Source organism: Oncorhynchus clarkii, chromosome 8 (assembly GCF_045791955.1).
Source record: "Oncorhynchus clarkii lewisi isolate Uvic-CL-2024 chromosome 8, UVic_Ocla_1.0, whole genome shotgun sequence".
Classification (NCBI taxonomy): domain Eukaryota; kingdom Metazoa; phylum Chordata; class Actinopteri; order Salmoniformes; family Salmonidae; genus Oncorhynchus; species Oncorhynchus clarkii.
The window spans coordinates 32,160,535-32,181,888 of record NC_092154.1 but is presented as its reverse complement, the minus strand read 5'-3'; the positions used below and the strand labels follow the sequence as shown (position 1 = coordinate 32,181,888).

Genomic DNA, 21,354 nt, shown 5'->3' with positions numbered 1-21,354 from the left:
GGTCAGGACGGGCTTGCCGCTGACAAACAAAGACACACACACACAAACAGACACACACACACAAAAAGAGAGAGAGCGCGAAATGGCTTCCCATAGACAAACAGCAGTCAAGACTGTCATCAAACCATGGATGCCTCCATTCTAAACAGAGGAAGAGCCGAACCAAAACCCAGAATCGGATTTCAAACTTGGAGATTAAAATATCTTGGATGTCATCCATCTGACATTCCAGGGGTTTTTACATGTGTTCGGCAGTTGCATTGAGTTGCTCTGAAAAGCAGAGGAACTCAATGAACTGAACCGCAAGAAATGAAAGAGGGAGAATTGCAGAGGAGGAGGGGTGGAGGAGGGATCAATAGAGAGTACGGATGAAACTCAGACATTACAAACAAACCCTTTGGTCATAACTTTGTAACAGAATGACAGGACTGGGACCAGACCATACAAGACAAGGACCCAGGCATATTTGCACTGCTAATCTGATCAAACAGTATTTCTGAAAACTTGTTGGGCAATTATAATATTGCCCAACAAAACCAGCCACGCAGACTTGCGAAGCCTATAATGTTGCAACCCGGCGTGTCAACACTCCAACTTTAGCCACCTCCTCCATCCTCCTAGGTAGGCGTTCACAGTAAACCAGGTCGGTGAAGGGCAATATAATGATAAAAGTACCGGGTACCGACACGTCTCTACCTCATCTGAAGGCTACCTCATCTGAAGGTGTTATGATAGCGGAGTTCACAGTGTACTGTAGGTGGGTGGAGATTAAGAGAGAGAGAGTACATCTATCAGTAGCGGCCTGGGTCATGTTCAGTATGGCACACAGTTTCAAAAGGTTTTGCAACGGAAAACAAGCTCAGAAACTAGCTCCCGGTTTCACTCCATTTCGAAAACATCTTCCAGGAAAGAACCTGATCTCATCTATCAGTAGGGGCCCTGATCAGGCAGTATGACGCCTGGGTACAATACACTGTACCCTATATACCCACTGGGATCACTCTGGTTACATGGCCTCACATGTTCCACCCGATCCCCAGCTACAGATAACATGCACATTAAACAACAGACGATATTCAAGTAAAACTTCTCACTGTCACAATGATGTAAAACGAGGCCCAGACAATAGGTTGACATAGTGTTGGGTTTACTAAGATTACAGGACAACAGTGAGGAATCAGAGAAGCATGGTTGGGTCTTGGTTGCCTGAAAGGGACGGGGGAGGATAGGGGGTCTGCGTCTTAGGTTTAATCCTCACCTCAGGGCTGGAAGATGAACCTGAATAAGTCTCCTTTGTCACACACGCACCCGACGACCTGTGTCTTTGACGCTTACACAAGTCTGAACATGTGGATGTCACACCGCTGGGACCGGATTGGCAGAGCGCGCTGTCTGATGAGTTACACAATAACTTGTCATCATATATCCAGTCCTACTTAAGATTATCTAAATCCGCCTTTCTTAAAGGGTCGAGGACCTGTTAATGGTGGGTCGCGACGTGTCAGTGTACATTTAGAATTGTTTAATTAATTACTGGAATTGATTTGGCACTTTGCATCTGCGCTCTCTGTTCAGTGCGCTTTCTGCTTAAAGCAGCGGTCTCTGCTCAGTTTGGCAGCTGCGCGAATATGAGAGGGAGATGCCCATGTGCTTTGCTGTTTACCGGATCTTTTTTCTGCAGTTTTCTTGAAGATCACTCCGCGACACACACGACGCAGCGCTGTCGTTCAGGCAGCAGATGATGTGCTGTCAGCCACTGACTTGTCATTCCCACTCACTCATCAAATGGATTCATGCTAGCCACAAGTTCTGACTGAGCTCAATTGTCATGAAACGCAAATACAGCGATGAGTTTCTCTTCTCTTTCATACAAACGTATAACGAGGAGCGACCACAATGTGTTTTGTGCGGGGAAGTGCTTAGTAATGAGACTCGCATAATGAACAATTGAATAAAAAGACACATCCTGGCCAAACATCCACAGCATGTTGGTAAACCCAGGGAGTTCTTTCAGAACTGGGCAGAATGCTCCAGGAAACAGTGCTTCGACAGTGGAAAAGTAAGTCAGCTAGCAGGGCATTGTTGTCATTTTATAACGGGTGATGATGAGCAGAAATAAGGGCGTACTAACTCTCATTGTAGTAGATGTGAGTTTCTCTTTCAAACAATCCCCTGGCCTTGTACACAGCTAATAGCTAACATTCGTCACAGCAAGCTAGCTGCAACCCTAAATAACAGTACAGATGATGAAAAATTCAGGCCTACTGTACATTTAACTGTAGAAATGACTGTTGAAAACTAGTCTAGGTTGGAACTGTAATCATTTTTATTCTGAACTGGAATAAAATAATTGAAGCAAGACGCTTTTTGAGGCAAACACACTTGAGCCCAGAATAGACATGCTTGATGAAAACTTCAACATGCCACACAACTCTCATAAGGACTGTGTGTGTGTTTTCTGGTCTACAAATGTGATAAATCAGTTTATTCCAGTTCAAAATAAAAAAAATATATATTGTAATTCAACAGCAACAGTTCCAACCTAGACTTTCTTTCAACAATACTTTATACAGTAAGATGTACAGTAGGCCTGATCATTTTTCATCTGTACTGTTACTTAGGGTTGCACTATGAAAAAGCCTGTGTGTGTGTTCTGTTATTCATCTGTGTGATGTGACCAATCAGTTTATTCCAGTTCAGAATGAAAATGATTTATTGTATTTTAACAGCAACAGTTCCAACCTAGACAGATGTGTAAGAGTGTTTTTAAAACGGGGGAAAATAATCATGAATAGATATTTATATGGATATTTAATTGTTACTTGTTTTTGTCTATATTGCATTTGTTTAAGGCATAAGGGCAATGAAATGTACCGATATTTATGTATAGTTGCATATTTTCCTAAGCTTGGGTCCCAGGAAAACAGACTTTCTCATTTGAGTCCCAGGCAGAAAAAGTTCAAGAACCCCTGCTCTAAGTGTATAAGTAAACACAATATAAAAGTTGTCCTTCTAATGGAACCAACACAGAAAAATCTGGAGACTCTTACTAGCCCATATTCCATTGTCATCTGGTTTGTGAGTCTGAGTCTCTTTCCTGCAGAGACTGGCTGCTTAAGCTGTAAAGTGGCAGTAACTGCATAGGACCGTAGGTGACCAAATGGAATGGCACAGACATAGCACAGCGAGCTAGCTGAGATAGGGTCCGTAGCCTTATAGAGTTACACAGTTACTCAGGGTTGTGCAGTGACAGCACTTTTTCACCCATAGTGAGCTGCCAGGTTGGCCCAAAAGTAATCCTGAAAACAATAAGTGAATTCCCAGGCATGCGGGATCTTGTGGAGAGGAAGGTGCTTTTTCTCTGATGCTCTTCTCTCTCTCCAATCCCCCTATCCTCCTCTCTTTTTCTATTCTCTAACCCACTCTCCTCTCAAGCACCTGGCTCGGGTTTGGTTCCTCTCTTTCTCTAGAGAGAAGCCCTTTGCTTTTCAAATCATCATCATCATCAGACCCGTCAGGGGATTTGCAGTTCCCTCACAATTACCCACCTCAACTCTTTTCCAACGACTTGAAAACGCACGGTACACAGATAAAGCTAGCAGCTAGCCCAACAGAAACGGTGCCTGAAATATAGCCTTCCACACAGGTAGACTACACTTGTGTCTGTTCCCACTATCTTTGAGCTATGCTGGGAATGGTCTTTTTTTGTGTCTTTTGTGGCTTCCAAAGCTCCTGATGTGCTGTATTCTTCCACATTAGTTTCCCAGATGTTGCCTTGTGTATCTATCAGAATTCAGACCTGGGCTCAAACACTATTTCAAATAATTTCACCGACTTTAGCCGCGTTTGATTGAGTTTGCCATGCGAATAATAAAATAGTTGCAAAAATGTAAATCCCACCCCTATGGCTCTCCAGGCAGGCTAGAGAAAACGCTCAAAGTATTTGAATGATTTCAAATAGTATTTGTACTCAGGTGTACTAGTGTCTGTGCATGGTCTCTTCTGTCTCTCTCTCTGCGTGAAACAGAAACAGAGAACCCATCTGACAGGCCCGAAGAATGAGGGGGTTGACTTTCTGGCAAGGCTAGTCCCAAACCCCGGTCACGAAACCGTCTCCTGACAAAAGCTGAGGGGAAGGGAAGTTACGTAATGCCCAGGGATAGGATAGCTAGCTGCTGCTGCTCCTAATGAAACCAATGTGCGATGGATGGATGGAATGGTAATGAGATCATTTAATGAGACGCAAGGAGAGGAGAAAGGGAGCCAACCGTCCACTGCCTGGCTAGGGGTGCGGAGTGTCACATTTAACTTCCATACACCAGTTGTCCAATTGGATTGGACGGGCAGATGTTCTTTTTTCCAGTAAAGCACACTTTCCCCTCCTTGCGTAACCATGTTGTACTTTAAAAAAAAAAAAAAGTGTTTTTAAATAACCATTTGCCAGCTTTTTGAGTAGGCCTAGCTAAAATGTTATTAAAATCTGCTGGAAATGTAATGCAGGTTTCCAAACCAGTCGGGTCGTAGAGGTTGGGGTTAAACCAGGTATTATTCATGACATAATTGTGTAATCGTGCACCATTATCATCGGTAACGCCAACAATCTACAACATGCTGCCATTGAGAACTGCAAACAACCTAAAATTACAGAGATCTAGCATCTCAAGCCATGTCCTAGCTCAAAGCAGCTTTCACAAATGGTGATGAACACGTGAACAGCTAAACCCGACAGGGTCAGTTGTGTGTGTCAGCTACTTAGTGCGTGCATCAAGGGGACCGGTTGTTGGCATGACGATGCGATGGCAGGGTGAGAGTGAGTGAGCAGTGAACACTGAGGGCGAGTTTGTACCCACTGCATCATAAAGCCAAATCAAAGCCCTGGTGTATTCAGTGGGAAAAAGAAGAAACCACATTCTGGTAGGAGAGCTCTATTTGGAAGCTGGCAGGAAGCAGTGCTCACATCACATCAAAGACACACTTGTGAGGAGAAGGCCAGATTAACACGACCCATTCACTGGAGGAGCGGGAGAGGAGAGAGAGAGAGAAGAGCTTTTCAAAGAAAGCCATACTGGAATACGACAAGAGGATACTAACGCTAAGGCTGGGAATTGCAAGAGACTTCACAATATAACGCTATCACGATACTTCGGTGCCGATACGACATTTATTGCGATTCGATACTGCAATTTGATTGCGTTTCGACGTTCCAAACATATTGCTCACCATGTCTACTGCGGAGGGATAAGAGAGAGCCATAAAACGAGCTTTGATCAGTGATGGAAATAAAAGTGCTGAAAACATCTTAGCTTTTACACATAATTTACTCGCATAATAAGATTGAATGGAAACCTGGTTCGAGACAAAACAATGCTCACTTACAATGGGGTCCGGAATTATTAAAGTTGTCACATGCACAAGTACAGTGACATTCTTAACTTGCAAGCTCTACCCAACTGTGCAATAATCAATGTCAAAATAGTATAACTATATACATATAGAACCAGTCAAAAGTTGACACACCTACTCATTCAAGGATTTTTCTTTATTTTTACTATTTTCTACAATGTAGAATAATAGTGAAGACATCAAAACTAAGGAAATAATACATATGGAAACATGTAGTAACCAAAAAAAGTGTTAAACAAATCAAAATATATTTTCAATTTTCGATTCTTCAAAGTAGCCACCCGTTGCCTTGATGACAGCTTTGCACACTCTTGGCATTCTCTCAACCAGCTTCATGAGGAATGCTTTTCCAACAGTCTTGAAGGAGTTTCCACATATCCTGAGCACTTGTTGCCTGCTTTTCCTTCACTCTGCGGTCCAACTTATCCCAAACCATCTCAATTGGGTTGAGGTCGGGTGATTGTGGAGGCCAGGTCATCTAATGCAACACCCCATCACCCTCCTTCTTTGTCAAATAGCCCTTACACAACCGAGGTCTGTTGGGACATTGTCCTGTTGAAAAACAAATGATAGTGGGACTAAGTGCAAATCAGATGGGATGGCGTATCGCTGCAGAATGCTGTGGTAGCCATGCTGGTTAAGTGTGCCTTGAATTCTAAATACATCACCGACAGTGTCACCAGCAAAGCACCCCCACAACACCTCCTCCATGCTGGGAACCACATGCAGAGATAATCTGTTCACCTACTCTGCGTCTCACAAAGACACGTCTGTTAGAACCAAAAATCTCCAATTTGGACTCATCAGACCAAAAGGACAGATTTCCACTGGTCTAATGTCGATTGCCTGTGTTTCTTGGCCCAAGCAAGTCTCTTCTTATTATTGGTGTCCTTTAGTAGAGTGGTTTCTTTGCAGAAATTTGACCACAAAGGCCTAATTCACAGTCTCCTCTGAACAGTTGATGTTGAGATGTGTCTGTTACTTGAACTCTGAAGTATTCAATTTGGGCTGCAATTTCTGAGGCTAATAACTCTAATGAACTTATCCTCTGCAGCAGAGGTAACGCTGGGTCTTCCATTCCTGTGGCAGTCCTCATGAGAGCCAGTTTCATCATAGCGCTTGATGTTTTTTTCGACTGCACTTGAAGAAACTAAGTTCTTGAAATGTTTCGTACTGACTGACCTTCATGTCTTAAAGTGATGATGGAATGTCGTTTCTCTTTGCTTATTTGAGCTGTTCTGGCTATAATATAGACTTGGTCTCGTACCAAATAGGCCCATCTTCTGTATACCCCCTACCTTGTCACAACACAACTGATTGGCTCAAAAAGCATGAAGGAAAGACATTCCATAAATACATATTTAAGAAGGCACACCTGTTGATTGAAATGCATTCCAGGTGACTATCTCATGAAGCTGGTTGAGAGAATGCCAAGAGTGTGCAAAGCTGTCATCAAGGCAAAGGGTTGTTTAACACTTTTTTGGTTACTAAATGATTCCATATGCGTTATTTCATAGTTTTGATGTCTTCACTATTATTCTACAATGTAGAAAATTGTTAAAATAAAGAAAAACCTTGAATGAGTAGGTGTTCTAAAACTTTTGACCCATAGCGCACGCGTGCGTGTATAAGGGCTGTCAAAGTTAATCCGTTATTAACGTGTTAATGCTTACATTTTTGGGAAGCAATTAAAGCATTTTCTTAGTTTGACCCCCTGAACCATGCATTGTTCCAACTTAAAACCCCGGCAGCCGATGCGCTAGTATGACAACACCTTTACTAGCTAGCTACTTGTATGGACTGAATGATGGAGAATGCTAGTGAGGGGCTTTTAAATGGCTAATTACATTTAAAATCCCTCCCAGATGGCTCTCTGGTTTAATTTGCATCCACTGCAAGACTGATTTTTTTTTATTACCGAAGTACATTGAGTCTTCGGTATAATTTCCCCCCTTCCTTATCATTATTCGTTACTTTTATTTATTATTTTCTTACTTAAAACACATTTTTCTCAAAACTGCATTGTTGGTTAAGGGCTTGCAAGTAAGAATTTCACTGTAAGGTCTACACCTGCTGTATTCGGGGGATGTGACAAATAAAATTTGATTTACAAGCGAAACATACCGTTGATGCCGGCAATACAAGTAACGTTACTAGTAGCAATGGAGGACATCTTCGTTAGGCTAAGCTAGAAGTGTGTGCGCGCGCGAGAGGCCTATGTCGTCGAGCAGCAAGCTTACACAAGCAATAGCCAAGAGGCTAGCTACAGCTTACAGGCCAGTCCACATTGTGGAGGACGAAGGTTTGAGGGATATCATTTGGATCGCATCAAACAACTCAACATACGAGATACCTGAGAGCCACCGTCGTTACAAGAATACACAAGCTGTATGAAAGCGAGAGGGCTACGAAAGCAGAGGAGTTGAAGCATGCAACGGTTGGAAACTGCATTCACACGCTCTGGCCATAAGGAAGACAGAAAAGAGGCACTGCTGAAATGTGCCAGAGCATTTCATGGATCTAGCAAAGCAGTAGAACATTGATAACAAAGTTAGCTCAATTTGCACAGACAGCACATGGAACTTGATTACAGCTGCGAGACATCTGCCTTTTGAACACATGCACTCCATCAGTGTCCCTAGTACAGCGGGTTCGACAATGCCCTAGCCAAACGCCCGTAAAATGGTTGGGCATTTCAGCCCACCAAACGCTGCAGAGCTAGGACAACATCAAGTTGCAAATGGGCTAAAGAAGGAATCACACGCACAAGATGTCACAACGAGATGAAATTCTACTCTGGAAATGGTAAAGCATGTTCCACAGAAACCAACAAACACAGAGATGCTCTGGCCCAACAGAAAACAAACATCACCATGCCAACCACAGCTGAACTGGAGAAACTGCAGAAGCTGGAGGCACTACTAGAGCCCCGCAGGTAATCTTTATCTTACTATTAGTGTTATAAGATTTGTTTAAGTGTAAGAGTGAGTGTGTAAAGTGTGTGTGAGAGAGAGTCTGTGTATAACAAGTCTCTCACAATTGACTGAAGTGATTTTGAAATATCTTTCACTGCGGGTACTTGACTGAACTTCTGGGAGGAGAGAAGTGCATTTCCTGCTCAGTGGTGTCGCCTGCTTTGTGTCATCTCCTTCGGGTGATGGACTGCTCTGATGATGACCCTGCCTACATGGTAAGATTCAAGCTGACATTCACATGGCTGAAGATAGCCACAGCACTCAACCCAAGGTTTAAGGACTGTCCACTACAGTGGTGGTCACAGCATGCAAGGGCACACACTAGGCTGGCCTGCAAAGGTACCTGGCAACGCCTGCCACATCAGTACCTTGTGAGAGGTTGTTTTCACTCTGGGCATATCGTACAAAAGAAGAGAGCAGCTTTATCATCTGAAAATGTCAACATGCTTGTTTTGTCTATGAAACTGGCTCAGTGAAAAGAAATAGGAGGACGACTGAAGTGTATGGTCACAGGTTTATGTTCTGTGGAATTCATGACATTGTTGGACAGGTTTATGCTCTTTGTTCCCATAGATCCAGTTCAGTAATTGGGAGGACAATCATTTGGAATGGCTGAAACTTCAACTGTGTGTGTTAGAATTTATGAGGGAACGTTAGTAGGCCTACTGGGAGCATTATTAAGTTACAGGACTTTTGTATTGCTTTACTTATGGTGAATATGCCAATAAAAACTTTGATACAAAATAGTTTTGTGTTTGAGTCAATAAATGCCTGCTTAAAAAAAAGAGAATGTTTTCATTTAGCATCAAATTTAAACAAATAGAAAATGTGTGATTAACAGAATTTAACACGATTCATTATTTGAATAGCTTGACAGCCCTAATATCTATTCCCAGGTCCAAAACTCCTTAACCTCCGTTACACGCTGCTTGGTCCTTGCTTGGTGGGATATTTTGTCACGATCATCGTAATGAGCGGACCAAGGCATAGCGTGATTGACGTTCCACATCTTTATTACGGTGAAACTTTAAACTAAAAACAATAAACCAATAAACCCACAAACACAGGTGGGAAAAATGGCTACCTAAATATGATCCCCAATTAGAGGCAACCATACCAGCTGCCTCTAATTGGGAACCATACAAAACACCAACATAGAAATATTGAGCTAGGTCACACCCTGACCTACTACACCATAGAGAACCAAGGGCTCTCTATGGTCAGGGCGTGACAACAGTGCCAATACCACATTTTCTGGAGTAGTTTGAGGTAGAAATGTACATGTAAGCGGGGATTGGGAGAAAGTGACTGGTAACAGGATAATTCTTCCATTTAAGAATGTTGAAGGCCACTGTGTTCTTGGGGACCTTCAATGCTGCAGAAATCTTTTGGCACCCTTCCCCAGATCTGTGCCTTGACACAATCCTGTATCAGAGCTCAACATACAATTCCTTATGGCTTGGTTTTTGCTCTGACATGCACTGTGAACTGTGGGACCTTGTATAGACAGGTGTGTGCCTTTCCAAATCATGTTTAAATCAACTGAATTTACCTCAGGAAGACTCCAGTCAAGTTGTAGAAACATCCTAAGGATGAGCAATGGAAATAGAATGCAGCAGAGCTTAATTCCGTGTCTCATAGCAAAAGGTCTGAATACTTATTTAAATAAGGTATTTCGTTTTTTTATACACATTTGCAAAGATTTCTAAAAACCTGTTTTCGCTTTGTCATTATGGGGTATTGTGTTTAGATTGATGAAGGGAGAAAATTATTTTATCCATTTTAGAATAAGGCTTTAATGTAACAAAATGTGGAAAAGGGGTCTGAAAACTTTCCGAACACACTGTACATGTACAGTTGAAGTCGGAAGTTTACATACACTTAGGTTGGAGTCATGAAAACTTGTTTTTCAACCACTCCACAAATTTGACTATGGTTTTGGCAAGTTGGTTAGGACATCTACTTTGTACATGACACAAGTATTTTTTTCAAAAACTGTTTACAGAAGGATTATTTCACTTACCACGTATCACAATTCCAGTGGGTCAGAAGTTTAAATACACTAAGTTGACTGTGCCTTTAAACAGTTTGGAAAATTCCAGAAAATAATGTCATGGCTTTAGAAGCTTCTGATACGCTAATTGACATCATTTGAGTCAATTGGAGGTGTACCACTTTGCTTGACATCATGGGAAAATCTAAATAAATCAGCCAAGACCTCAGGAAAAAAATTGTAGACCTCCACAAGTCTGGTTCATCCTTGCGATCAATTTCCAAATGCCTGAAGGTACCACGTTCATCTGTACAAACAATAGTATGCAAGTATAAACACCATGGGACCACGCAGCCGTCATACCGCTCAGGAAGTACTTTGATGTGAAAAGTGCAAATCAATATCAGAACAGAAAATTACCTTGTGAAGATAATGGAGGAAACAAGTACAAAATGATCTATATCCACAGTAAAACAAGTCCTACATCGACATAACCTGAAAGGCCGCTCATCAAGGAAGAAGCCACTGCTCCAAAACCGCCATAAAATAGCCAGACTACGGTTTGCAACTGCACATGGGGAGAAAGATCTTCCTTTTTGGAGAAAGGTCCTCTGGTCTGATGAAACAAAAATAGAACTGTTTGGTCATAATGACCATCGTTATGTTTGGAGGAAAAAGGGGGAGGCTTGCACCATCCTTGCTTCACCATCCCAACCGTGAAGCACAGGGGTGGCAGCATCATGTTGTGGGGGTGCTTTGCTGCAGGAGGGACTGGTGCACTTCACAAAATAAATGGCATCATGAGGGATGAAAATTATATGGATATATTGAAGCAACATCTCAAGACATCAGTCAGGAAGTTAAAGCTTGGTCGCAAATGGGTCTTCCAAATGGACAATGACCCCAAGCATACTTCCAAAGTTGTGACAAAATGGCTTAAGGACAACAAAGTCAATGTATTGGAGTGGCCATTACAAAGCCCTGACCTGAATCCCATAGAACATTTGTTGGCAGAACTGAAAAAACACATGCGAGCAAGGAGGCCTTTACAACCCTGACTCAGTTACACCAGCTCTGTCAGGAGGAATAGGCCAAAATTCACTCAACTTATTGTGGGAAGCTTGTGGAAGGCTACCCGATACGTTTGACCCAAGTTAAACAATTTAAAGGCAATGCTACCAAATACTAATTGAGTGTATGTACACTTCTGACCCACGGGGATGTGATGAAAGAAATAAAAGCTGAAATAAATCATTCTCTACTATTATTCTGAAATATCACATTCTTAAAATAAAGTGGTGATCCTAACTGACCTAAGACAGGGAATTTGTACTTGGATTAAATGTCAGGAATTGTGAAAAACCGAGTTTAAATATATTTGGCTAAGGTGCATGTAAACTTCCGACTTCAAGTGTAAATAGGAGTAATAGTGACGAGTAGCAGGATAAATAGATAATCAATAATAATTTTAGCAGCAGGGTAGGATACACAAGTACTGCCTGCTGGACGGGAGCATTGAGAGCAGTCCATGTCTCAGGTGGCTGGAGTCTTTGGCAATTTTTTGTGCCTTTCTCAGACACCTGGCATGTATGTCCTGGATGGCTGGGAGCTCACCCCAAGTGATGCACTGGGCTGTCTGCAACACCTACAGTAGGGCCTTCCGACATTCCAGGCGGTGATACAACCAGTATCGCGGTGATACAACCAGTATCGCGGTGATACAACGGTGATACAACCAGTATCACCGCTCAATGGAGCAGCTGTAAAGGTTCCTAAGGATCTGATGGGCCATGTTACGTCCTCAGTGATGTGGACAGTAAGGAACTTGAAGATATTGACCCTCTCCACAACAGCCCCGTCGATCTGGATTGAAGTGTGCATATGCCTGTTTCCTGAAGTCCACGATCAGCTCCTTGGTCTTGCTGACATTGAGGGAGGGGTTGTTGTCCTGGCACGACACTGCCAGGTCGCTGGCCTCTTCTCTGTAGGCTGTTTCATCGCCGTTGGTGATCAGGCCGACCACAATCATGTCGTCAACAAACTTGATGATGGAGTTGGAGTCGTGTGTGGCCACACAGTTGTGAGCTCTATTTTCATATTGACACCCTTGATAAAGATGAGCAAAAATGACTGCATAAAAAAACAAGCAATAATGCCTGAGAACCCGGGAATTATCGTGCAACAACACTCGATAAGGGAGAATTGTCTTGCTGGGAGATCCATTCCTGGATAATAAAAAGACAATAACCCCAAGCACACATCGAAATCCACAAAGAAATGGTTAATTGGCCACAGAAATCTACATTTTGCAATGGCCATCTTGGTCTCCGGACTTCAAACCCCTTGTAAACCTGTGGTTTGAACTGAATAGGGCAGTCCATAAGCGCAGACGAAGGATATCAAGGATCTGGAAGGATTCTGTATGGCAGAATGTTTTAAGATCCCGCCCAAAACATTTTAGAAAAAGGCTCAGTGCCGTTACCCACGCAAGGTGATGTATTGAAATAAAATAAGGGGTGTGAATATTTTTGACCACTCCCTTTGAGAAAAAAAGATGACTTGTTCCACAAAACATCTTTATCTGAGCAATTGTATTATAAAATAATATACAATGCCCAATTGTTTGATCATACAATATAGCTCAGTATTTAAATTAGTTATTTTTTACTGTCATTTTTGCTCATCTGTCATTTTTGTACATTCACACATGGATGAAGATAGGTGGCAACAAGTCACGGGGAGTACTTTGTAGACATTCTACATCTCCTTGTGAAAAATAAGTACAACTAGGCCTATTTTTTTCAAATGCAATGCTCAATCTACTAAAGTGTGGAAAAAACAGTATAGTGTACCCCCCCCTTAACAGAATGTTATTTTGTGATATTACATTTCCTATAAAACTTTAGCGGTGTCTGGCACCAACATAGATCAACAGGAGCCTGAGGGCTTGTGGGTAAATCAAACGGTTCCAACTAATGAACTCTGACAGAGGCGCAGTGGGGGTGTGCAGGTTAAACAGGTTACGACTCTGAAACCCCACATACACAAACACCAAAATACCCCTCACCACACGCTCTTTTAGGCTTTGATTTATGTTACCGTGTTCCAATAAGATTTCAGGTTTCAGATTCGGAGTGAAAACAGCCCAGTGAGTTATGGCGAGCAGCTTGAAGGGCACATCTGTCCTGAGGGGGAATCTATGGTTTATTCAGTGGTCAGATACTACAGAAGGGGAAATTAAGAAGGGGGGGGGGCAGGTGGGAGTGAAGGAGAGCTCCTCTTTCACTCCCCTCTTCCTGTTCTCCAGTTCACTGAATGTACTACTGGAATATGCAACATCAAGAGAGAACAGAGAGCTGCTCTAAGGTAATATTTCCATATGGAGAAAACCTGCTCTCAGTTTCCTAAAATCATAGTCATATGACTATAAAGCCCTCAGAGGTGGGCTATTTGCCCCTTTTAACCCAAACGCGAGACAGGGTCATGGGTTTTGTACATTGGGTGAAGAAGATGAAGTCATCCAGAAAAAGCACTGTTGTATAAAATACATTGGCTGAGAAGTCAGCTTCATTACAGGGAGTCCATCTGTATGGCCAGCTGACTGACTGTCGACTCACCCTCTAGACGGATACCCTCCTTCTGGACTGTGTAGTTTAGAACAGCAAATGGGGCCACAGGTGACTTCGCTATCACAATCTGTGAAAGGGAGAGAGAGAGAGATTAAGTGAGAGAAGAGAGGAAGATAGAGATACGAAGGTGGGTTCACTGGGTTGTCAGACAGTCACATTCTTTGACAGAGCGTAAAACACATAAATGAGAGATGTTACGCATCATGAAGAGATAGGTTCAAGTGTCGTGTTGGAGATCACTCTGAGAGGACACTACCCACTAGCATTCAGACAGAGCGTCACAACCTATTGTCATGCAGGCAGTTTGAAAGTCAGGCGTCGTCGAGTAAAACATGACAACACGAGGACAACGGGGCACGTCGCCAATGGGTAGGGTGTTTTTGATTGGGCACAATGGGATAAGAGGAGAGGGGGAGTGAAAGGTTACTTGGGTTGCTCCGATGCTGCCAATAATTTGCGTTTAAGCCACTTGAAGATGCCAACGTGCCCAGATCTGTCCCATTTGTCCCCTAGCCACAACGCTGATATTGTTCAGATTCAGTGTTAGTTACATGTACAGGGTTGCAGGTATGATTGCAGGGTACAGTGAAAATCTTATAGGCTCCGCGCTCCAACATGCAGGACCAAGTGAAGTAAAAAAATATATACTAAACAAAAATAAAACGCAACATGTAAAGTGTTGGTCCCATGTTTGAGATCCCAGAAATTGTCCAAATGCACAAAAAGTTTATTTCCCTCAAATGGTGTGCACATATTCGTTTACATCCTTTTTGTGAGCATTTCTCCTTTGACAAAATAATCCATCCACCTGACAGGTGTGGCATATCAAGAAGCTGATTAAACAGCAGGATCATTGGATAATAAAAGACCACTCTAAAATGTGCAGTTTTCTCAGAACACAGTACCACAGATGTCTCAAGTTGAGGGAGTGTGCAATTGACATGCTGACTGCAGGAATGTCCATCAGAGCTGTTGCCAAAAAATGTAATGTTCATTTCTCTACCATAAGCCACCTCCAACGTCATTTTAGAGAATTTGGCATTATGTCCAACTGGCTTCACAACCATAGACCACGTGTAACCACGCCGTGGCTGGAGTCCCTGATGATCTTCTTGGCCTTCCTGCGACACCTGAGTGCCTACCTCCTCCCTCTAGGCCAGGGACCAACAACTAGATTCAGCCTCGGACTGATTTTTTCTTGAACATAATTACCAGTCATTTGTAGACTGCAAATGACCTGCGTGAGAATACCTGGGAACAGATTTCCAAAATTAAAATCAATTGGAGCTGATTTCCTGGTGTTTTACAGTCTTTTCTCCAAAAACGAAATGTATAAATTATAAAAATCAGAAAACTTGGGAGACAAATAAAACCAGCGGCACCAGTTGGGGAACACTGCTGTAGGACGTCTCGTTGTTGTTGGTAATCAGGCCTATTACTGTTATGTTGTCAGCGAACTTGATGATGAGAGTTGGAATTGTGTGAGGCCACGCAGTCATGCGTATACAGGGAATACAGGAGGTGACTGAGGACGCACCCTTATGGGGCCACAGTGTTGAGAATCAGTGTCGAGGAGGTAATGTTGTGAAAATTCTGTGCAACTTCCGGCGCATGTTTACTGTGAACAGTGAGGCTGTACTCACTTTAAGTTAATTTTAACAGTGGTCAAGTAGGCTACTGTGGCTATTTGATCATAATGTAGCCTACCAGAGTGGAGGAAATGCATCCCATAACATTTTAACATGGAAATAGCTGTTCTATCATTCAGCGTACAGTAGCAGCCAATGTGTGGTGTTCAATGTAGGCCTACATTCAATGACACATTTGAAAAAACATGCAAGGCTTGACATTAACTTGTTTATACACTTGTCCTTCAGACAAGGAGGTGACTGAAAATGCACACGGTTTTCACATTTTGTGCTCTTGTAGGAAGCAATCACTCCCTCATTGCTGACTGCAATTGATCTATAACTGGTCTAATAACTCACTAAATAGCAAAGGATATGAACACATGTGCACGTCGCTACATGTAGCTCTTATTTTGATTTCAAAACAATCACATCTACACACGACCATTGATGCTGTAAACACAGTACAGTTCAAAGTGAATGGCACTGATCCATATATGGCAATGGTCTATTTGCATATAGGCCAACTGCACCTCTGATTGGTTATGGCGCACCGGTCTGTGTAGAGTATGTGCCTGCCAATGCAATAGAATCCTACTCTGATGCGTTCTGCCTTGCATAGTTTGATTTGTTTCGGTATGTTGCATTGAAAGTTGGTAATATACAAACGTGTGCAGCTTAGAGAGAATATTGTCTTTGACTAGCCTCTCGATGACTGAATTGAATGCTTCTGGTTGATAGTCATTCAGTTCAGTTACTTTCCCTTTCTTGGGCACGGGGATAATAGTGGACATGAAGCAGAAGGGTATAGTCACCTGAGCTAGAGAGAGATTAAAAATGTCAGAGAAAACGGCCAGCTGGTCTGCACATGCTCTGAGGGAACGACTAGGGATGCCATCTGGGCCGGCAGCCTAGCGAAGGTTAACACGTTTGAATGACTTCCATACGTCCTCAGTGGGGACAGTGAGAGTATGTAGCCCACGTTGTCATCAGGGGCTTTCCTTGGCAGCTCAGGGTCATTGTGCTCAAATCGTGAGAAAAATGTGTTTAGCTCATCCGATAGGGTAGCATTGGTGACCACAATGTGGCTGGCTTTCTTCTTGTAATCCATGATAGTCAGGAGCCCCTGCCACATACGCCTTGTGTCCAACCTGCTGAATTGCTCCTCCACTTTGTCCCTATACTTGTGTTTCGCAATCGTGATCGATCTGCGTAGGTCGTATTAGTACCAAACTATTTCCCCCGGTCACCTAGCCCCATTTACATGCAGCATCTCTCTCTTTCAGTTTCCCTCCAAGGCTGCTATCAATCCACGGTTTTTAATATGGCTATGTGTTTTTAAAGACACTATCGGTATCAAATCATCTATGCATTTTCTGATGAATCCGGTGTATGAGTCAGCGTATTCATTGATGTCATCTCCAGAAGCGATCTGGAACATATTCCAGTCCACATGATCAAAACAATCTTGGAGCGAGACTTCTGATTGGTCATGTCTGTACAGCGTTGGGCCGACCACCGGAACTTCCCTCGAGTCTATGTTTGTAGGTGGGGAGAAGCAGGATGGAGTCATAGTCAGATTTGCCTATAGGAGGATGGGAGAGGGCCTTATACCGGTGTTGAAAAGGCGTGTAGCAGTGGTCATGAGTAAAATTTCCAAGAGTTAGATGCATGTTGGTAATAACTCAAATTACTTTTGTTAAAGTCGCAACACGTTTGTTCAGGGTCCAATGAAGAACTTTGAGAGCATTGCTAGTGTCGGCTTGGGGCGGGATGTACACCAGCCATGACGATAATCCCGGAGAACTCTTGGAAGGTAAAAAGGGCAACATTTGATGTCAGAGTATTTCAAGTCGGGGGAGCAGAAGCTTGCAGGTTCCTGTACATTCCCCCTATCGCATCATATGTTGGTCATAAAGCAGAGCCCACCACCTTTACTCTTACAAGAGAGAGCCCGGTTCAAAAAACTGTAAAACCAGCTGGTGGTATGTCAGAGGAGGAGAACCAAGTCTCAGATCAACTGAATATGTTGCAGAGTCCCTCTGGAAGGAGATCCTAGCTCTGAGTTTGTCAAGTTTGTTCATTAATGATTGAACATTGGTGAGTAGTATGCTCGGAAATGGAGGACGGGTTGCCCAGCATCTTAATCTCACTAAGACTCCCCCACTCCGTCAGCATCTTCGCTTCCTACTCTCCGGTAGGACTCCCAAGCAGCTAGGCGCCTCGCCGAAGAAGCTAGTCCATTGTTCCGCCATCTCAGGGAATTCTGGGAGGTTGGGTAGATGTTGAGTACCCAATAGTTCTACCCAGGTGTATGAAGTAATGCACGAAACAAACTGAAAAATCTAAACTTGCAATGTTTTATTGGAGCTCGAGTCAAAGCGCCCTCCGTCAGCACCATGTGGCATGGTTGGCGTGGTGTTGCTTTAGCGTTAGTCTCTCTAGACAGTTGGGTTGCCTCCCACAATGTACCAATGCTCCAGCTTACACGTCTGTAGAAGTCAGACAGTTGGGATAGAGAGGACGAGTCAGAAATGGGACACGCGTCACCAGTTATGTCACTGCCGTATCCGCTTGTTACTTCCGGCGCCGACAGAGATGGCCTTCTCGCTTCGCGTTCCTAGGAAACTATGCAGTTTTTTGTTTTTTTACGTGTTATTTCTTACATTGGTAACCCAGGTCATCTTAGGTTTTATTACATACGGTCGAGAAGAACTACTGAATATAAGAGCAGCGTCAACTCACCATCAGTACGACCAAGAATATGACTTTTGCGAAGCGGATCCTGTGTTCTGCCTTTCACCCAGGACAACGGAATGGATCCCAGCCGGCGACCCCAAAAAATTACTTCGTAAAAGAAACGAAGCGGTCTTCTGGTCAGACTCCGGAGACGGGCACATTGCGCACCACTCCCTAGCATACTTCTCGCCAACGTCCAGTCTCTTGACAACAAGGTTGATGAAATAAGAGCAAGGGTAGCATTCCAGAGGGACATCAGAGACTAACGTTCTTTGCTTGACGGAAACATGGCTCACTCGAGAGACGCTATCGGAGTCGGTGCAGCCAGCTGGTTTCTCCACGCATCGCGCCGACAGAAACAAACATCTTTCTGGTAAGAAGAGGGGCGGGGGCGTATGCTTTATGGTTAACGAGACGTGGTGTGGTCACAACAACATACAGGAACTCAAGTCCTTCTGTTCACCTGATTTAGAATTCCTCACAATCAAATGTCGACCGCATTATCTACCAAGGGAATTCTCTTCGATTATAAACACAGCCGTATATATTCCCCCCCAAGCAGACACATCGATGGCTCTGAACGAACTTTACTTGACTCTTTGCAAACTGGAATCCACAAATCCTGAGGCTACATTCATTGTAGCTGGGGATTTTAACAAAGCTAATCTGAAAACAAGACTCCTTAAATTGTATCAGCATATCGATTGCGCAACCAGGGCTGGTAAAACCTTGGATCATTGCTATTCTAACTTCCGCGACGCATATAAGGCCCTCCCCCGCCCTCCTTTCGGAAAAGCTGACCACGACTCCATTTTGTTGCTCCCTGCCTACAGACAGAAGCTAAAACAAGAAGCTCCCACGCTGAGGTCTGTTCAACACTGGTCCGACCAATCTGATTCCACGCTCCAAGACTGCTTCCATCACGTGGACTGGGATATGTTTCGTATCGCGTCAAACAACAACATTGACGAATACGCTGATTCAGTGAGCGAGTTCATTAGAACGTGCGTTGAATATGTCGTTCCCATAGCAACGATTAAAACATTCCCAAACCAGAAACCGTGGAACCGCATTCACGTGAAACTGAAAGCGCGAACCACTGCTTTTAATCAGGGCAAGGTGACCGGAAACATGACCGAATACAAACAGTGTAGCTATTCCCTCCGCAAGGCAATCAAACAAGCTAAGCGTCAGTATAGAGACAAAGTAGAATCGCAATTCAACGGCTCAGACACAAGAGGTATGTGGCAGGGTCTACAGTCAATCACGGATTACAAAAAGAAAACCAGCCCAGTCACGGACCAGGATGTCTTGCTCCCAGGCAGACTAAATAACTTTTTTTGCCTGCTTTGAGGACAATACAGTGCCACTGACACAGCCCGCAACCAAAACATGCGGACTCTCCTTCACTGCAGCCGAGGTGAGTAAAACATTTAAACGTGTTAACCCTCGCAGGGCTGCAGGCCCAGACGGCATCCCCAGCCGCACCCTCAGAGCATGCGCAGACCAGCTGGCTGGTGTGTTTACGGACATATTCAATCAATCCCTATCCCAGTCTGCTGTTCCCACATGCTTCAAGAGGGCCACCATTGTTCCTGTTCCCAAGAAAGCTAAGGTAACTGAGCTAAACGACTACCGCCCCGTAGCACTCACTTCCGTCATCATAAAGGACCATATCACCTCCACCCTACCTGACACCCTAGACCCACTCCAATTTGCTTACCGCCCAAATAGGTCCACAGACGATGCAATCTCAACCACACTGCACACTGCTCTAACCCATCTGGACAAGAGGAATACCTATGTGAGAATGCTGTTCATCGACTACAGCTCAGCATTTAACACCATAGTACCCTCCAAACTCGTCATCAAGCTCGAGACCCTGGGTCTCGACCCCGCCCTGTGCAACTGGGTACTGGACTTCCTGACGGGCCGCCCCCAGGTGGTGAGGGTAGGTAACAACATCTCCACCCCACTGATCCTCAACACTGGGGCCCCACAAGGGTGCGTTCTGAGCCCTGTACTCCCTGTTCACCCACGACTGCGTGGCCACGCACGCCTCCAACTCAATCATCAAGTTTGCGGACGACACAACAGTGGTAGGCTTGATTACCAACAACAACGAGACGGCCTACAGGGAGGAGGTGAGGGCCCTCGGAGTGTGGTGTCAGGAAAATAACCTCACACTCAACAAAACTAAGGAGATGATTGTGGACTTCAGGAAACAGCAGAGGGAACACCCCCCTATCTACATTGACGGGACAGTAGTGGAGAGGGTGGAGAGTTTTAAGTTCCTCGGCGTACACATCACAGACAAACTGAATTGGTCCACCCACACAGACAGCATCGTGAAGAAGGCGCAGCAGCGCCTCTTCAACTCAGGAGGCTGAAGAAATTCGGCTTGTCACCAAAAGCACACAAACTTCTACAGATGCACAATCGAGAGCATCCTGTCGGCCTGTATCACCGCCTGGTACGGCAACTGCTCCGCCCACAACCGTAAGGCTCTCCAGGACACCTACACCACCCGATGTCACAGGAAGGCCATAAAGATCATCAAGGACAACAACAACCTGAGCCACTGCCTGTTCCCCCCGCTATCATCCAGAAGGCGAGGTCAGTACAGGTGCATCAAAGCTGGGACCGAGAGACTGAAAAACAGATTCTATCTCAAGGCCATCAGACTGTTAAACAGCCACCACTAACATTGAGTGGCTGCTGCCAACACACTGACTCAAATCCAGCCACTTTAATAATGGGAATTGATGGGAAATTATGTAAATATATCACTAGCCACTTTAAACAATGCTACTTAATATAATGTTTACATACTCTACATTATTTATCTCATATGTATACGTATATACTGTACTCTATATCATCTACTGCATCTTTATGTAATACATGTATCACTAGCCACTTTAAACTATGCCACTTTGTTTACATACTCATTTCATATGTATATACTGTACTCGATACCATCTACT

At 43.8% G+C, this 21,354-nt stretch overlaps 1 protein-coding gene across 23 annotated transcripts in view; it reads right to left on the bottom strand.

Annotated features, from left to right (window-relative positions):
- The window catches only part of LOC139415281 (RAD51 paralog B), a 60,591-nt gene that overhangs the window by 20,467 nt on the left and 18,770 nt on the right, over positions 1-21,354 (bottom strand). For all 23 annotated transcript variants that reach the window (XM_071163292.1, XM_071163296.1, XM_071163285.1 and 20 more), the window contains one exon: positions 13,989-14,067. In XM_071163292.1, the coding sequence (XP_071019393.1) occupies positions 13,989-14,067 (79 nt within the window). The remainder of the gene's footprint in view (positions 1-13,988; positions 14,068-21,354) is intronic.